Below are 4,203 nucleotides of genomic sequence, written 5' to 3' on the forward strand. Positions count from 1 at the left end.
GGAAAGAACAAAGAACCAGAAGATGTAAAAGGGACAGGATGGACAGGCAGGGAATGAGTCATGGGGAGAAGACAGGTGGGGTCGTTAGAACAGCCGTGATCCACCATCCTCAACGTGACAGGGGAATGATGGTTTCTGGGCCAAGCCCAGCCCACAGACCTCTTTCTTTGGTCTCTCCGAATTTTTTTAAATTGGAAAATTTACATAAAAATGAAGGCTTCTGTTGAAAAAAAAAACCTGGAGGCTCTGGCAACACTTAGCCCGCATCCCAAATGGCGACAATTGGCTGGAGCTGCTAGTGGCTGCCAGTCTCAGGCAGGGCATTGTTTCTGAGTCTGTCACAGTCCCCACCTCTTTCTACTGCCTCCCTGCTCTTGACTCGTTTGTGTTACAGGTCTAGTACAGTAGGCATCTGAGTTTGTGGTCCTGGTCTATATTATGAGCCCTGCAATAGTCAGTGGGTGGTGGGTGATGGCTCGTGGGCAGTGCGGGAGAGGCATGGGAGGCTGTGTGGGTACTTATCCCTGGCAGCTAGTAATGACCTTTCCTGCTAGGTAAGTCCCCGTCCCTGTCTGTGAACCCTCCTGCAGAGGGTACTGTGATGAGCAGAGTAGAATCCCCAAGGAGCTGAGTCTGACCTTTACTGACCGTAGGCAAAAGGGAGTCATGCGCATCTCGCTGTAATGAGAGATTTGACCGGGATGCTGTCTGCCAGTGTGACCGCCGGTGTCCCCAGCACGGGGACTGCTGTGAAGACTATGAACAGCTGTGTACAGGTGAGCCTCCTTGTGGGGTGAAGGGTCTGGGAGGTACAGCAGACCAGGCCATGACCACATCTAGCCTGCTGGAGGGACTGCCGGCCAGGATGTCCAGCTATCCAGAGCAGAGTTCCAGACTGATCACGGTGCTCAAAGGACCTGAAGAGGATTAGGATGTCCCCAATGTAAGACCCCAACTTAAAATAGAAGTCATTTACCTGGAACATCTGTCTGAACTATTAGGATTAATATCTGGAAAGTTTAAGGAATTAAAAAAAAAAAGTGAAAAGATGAAAGTATCATTTTAGCATATATGACATTACCAATTATTATTTGCAAAAGTAAACAAATGGTAGTGAACTTTCTCAACTTGCACGCCACCAGGAAGACCACAGGGTGTCAATGACCGTCACAATTCACACCACTCTTCCTATCACAGGGCTTCCCCAGTGGCTCAGATGGTAAAGAATCTGCTTGCAATATGGAAGCCTCAGGTTTGATCCCTGGGTCAGGAAGATCCCCTGGAGAAGGGAATGGCTACCCATTCCAATATTCTTACCTGGAGAATCCCACGGACAGAGGAGCCTGGGGGAATACAATCCATGGGGTCGCAAAGAGTCAGACACAACTGAGCGGCTAACACTTTCACTTTTCCTACCACGAGTGGACTGAGTGGCTGCACATCATTCCTAGGCCAAGGGTTAAGCAGAACAAGTACCACCCTCAAAAGCCAGTTGTTCTGCTATTCTAACTACCCAGTTTTAAATTTGCAAAACTCATTTTGAACAATTCCCTTATTTTGATGCTTCCAATGTTTTAGACACCTAGGTAAATGGTCTTCTGCTGTTTACTGTCCACTCATATGCCCCGACTCCTAGCTTGGAAAACATGGTCACTGAAGCCCTGGTACCTAACGGCCAGCTGCATACGTTGTGTGTGTCGTGTACTGCACAAGAGCCTCTGATTGAGAAGGCAAGCTGAACCAAAGTTGAATCTGTATCCTCGCTAAGCCACGTGTCTTGGTGAAGAGCTGTGTCTGCTGAGAGATAGGAGTACTTTTTCCTAATTTGCCCGAGCGTGATCTCCGCTGACCCAGCCGTGTGCCGTCGGAGGTGCTTCCACCCTGAGGAGCGCTGATTCGATTTGCACAAAAACGCCAGTGCACTAGCACTGCTGCTGTCAGGTCCAGGCAGGGAAACCCAGGCCCAGAGCTCAGTGCCAGAATCAGACCCAGCCCTTCTCTGCCGCCCCGGGCCCCGTTCAGCAGACACAGGGTGGCTTGTTCACCGTGGACCATCAGCCTGCCATTTCAACATACTCAGCTTAGCAACCATTTCATTCGTCTCCCTGATGTGCAACTCAGAGCCCTTTTCCTATAGAAAAAATATTATAAATGATGGTTGAGACCCTAGATTAGCTCACAGAAATCTATTCAGCATAAAGTGTGGCTGAGTTAAGAACCCTGTGGATTGTCAACATTAACCAGGCTGGCAGAAAGCAAGTGATTGGAGGGAGATGTTTGTTGACAGTGAATAACCTGCCCAGTGGCTCTGATGGGCTTCCCAGGTGGTGCTAGTGCCAAAGAACCCGCCTGCCAATGTAGGAGGAAGATCCCCTGGAGGAGGGTATGGCAACCCACTCCAGTATTCTTGCCTGGAGAATCCCACAGACAGAGGAGCATGGCAGGCTACAGTCCCTGGGGTCGCAGAGCTGGACACGACTGAAGCGACTTAGCACACAGACATGGGTCTGATGGTAATAACCCACACTATGTGGTGAACACACTAACCGATTCTGAAGCACTTTGTAATAGTGTTGGCTTTGAGCGGTGGAATTTATTCCACTCTGTGAGGAGAGAGGAGCTGAGTCCCCAGGTCAAGCCTTCCTCTTCCTCCCCACCCCCACTCCATTATTCTCCGCCTAGAGCTCAGGCTGCAGTCAATCTGCTTGCAGGCAAGGGGGTGGGGCACAGTAGGAATGTGCTTTTCTGAACGCCCTTCCCCCAAACGCAGCCTTTGGCCATTGCCAAGTGCAACTGTGAAGAAAGAAGGGAAGTTGGTAACTCAGGAAACAGTTCTTATTCCCTGAGGCCTGGGAGAAGTTCACCCTTGACCCTGGGAGTTATTATAGGTAAGGGATGTTCCTAAGTGAGGGCCTTGTCATTTGGGGGATTCAAGCCTATCCATCTATCAATTTATATTAAAGAAAAGTCATACCAACCTCAGAGTTTTCATCCCAGAAGGGACCACTTTTTGTCCCCACTCTCGTTTTTACGGATGAGCACACTGAATACCAGGCTTCCCTGGTGAAAGTGAAAGTGAAGTCGCTCAGTCGTGTCCGACTCTTTGCGACCTGTGGACTGCAGCCCACCAAGCTCCTCCGTCCATGGGATTCTCCAGGCAAGAATACTGGAGTGGGTTGCCATTTCCTTCTCCACCAGGCTTCCCTGGTGGCTCAGTGGTAAAGAATCTGCCTGCCAATGCAGGAGATGTGGGTTTGATGCCTGGGTTGGGAAGATTCCCTGGAGAAGAAATGGTAACCCACTCCAGTATCCTTGCCTGGAGAACTCTATGGACAGAGGAGCCTGGTGGGCCACAGTCCACGGGGTTGCAAAAGAATCGGAGGCGACTTAGTAACCGAACAGCAACACTGAGTACCAGAAGGGTAAATGGTGAGGAAGGTCATGCCTGGGGATGTTCTTTCATGTTTTAGAATGGTTTTCAATCCCCCTCTGTCTCACAATTTCTATTTTCCTCCTCCTTCACCTGGTACTTGTATGTTGTATCCAAGCCCCTGTTTTGTATTTTTTTCCACTGCACATGCTTGGTTGGGAGGACTGAGAACCAGGGATAAAGAGGAGGGGCCCCTTGGGGGTGACTGGTGACTTTACTTCTCTGACCTACAGCTGAAGAGAATCCCAAAGAACCAGAGCTATTCCTGGAACTGGAAGAGGAGACAGAGGGCGCTCCGGCTAGCAGTGAGTCTGCCTCTGCAAAGGGGGGCCTTTGGGAAAGGACAAGGGACACAGGATGGGGCAAGGAGAGGTCAGCCATGTCAACAGCAATAGGCCTGGGTCTAAGCCAGCCAGGACCCCAAATCTAGCACCTGGAGGTGGTGAGGGGCTCACTGGACTCTTGAGGCCTGGGCAGGAGGAAGCCCTGGGGTCCTCAGTGAGCTGGGGGGTTAGGCAGGAAAGAGTCTGAAGCCTGCAAGAGGGAGAGGGAGGGTTAAGAGATTTTATTTTTAGAGAGGGAAGATTATAAAAACAACAGGCCTGAAAGGAGAGTTCAGCATCAGAAAGGACTTCCTGACTGTGAAGGGTGTGCACCAATTAAGCTTGTTTGTTTTCCTTCCCTGGAGTTCTTTAATAGGAAGCAGGAGAGCGAGGCTGGTAGCGGGTAGGGATGGGGTGGCGGGGCTGGCAGTAGAGGGTGGGCTGGGGGAG

The 4,203-nt window shown here is 50.6% G+C and overlaps 1 protein-coding gene across 1 annotated transcript in view; it reads left to right on the forward strand.

Moving 5' to 3' along the window:
• Positions 1-683: 683 nt before the first annotated feature.
• The window catches only part of ENDOU (endonuclease, polyU-specific), a 12,297-nt gene continuing 8,777 nt past the window's right edge, over positions 684-4,203 (forward strand). The window contains exons 1-3 of the mRNA XM_010837551.1: positions 684-793; positions 3,350-3,429; positions 3,664-3,737. Of these exons, the coding sequence (XP_010835853.1) occupies positions 684-793; positions 3,350-3,429; positions 3,664-3,737 (264 nt within the window). The remainder of the gene's footprint in view (positions 794-3,349; positions 3,430-3,663; positions 3,738-4,203) is intronic.

This window comes from Bison bison, unplaced genomic scaffold (assembly GCF_000754665.1).
Source record: "Bison bison bison isolate TAMUID 2011002044 unplaced genomic scaffold, Bison_UMD1.0 scf7180017864077, whole genome shotgun sequence".
Classification (NCBI taxonomy): Eukaryota; Metazoa; Chordata; class Mammalia; order Artiodactyla; family Bovidae; genus Bison; species Bison bison.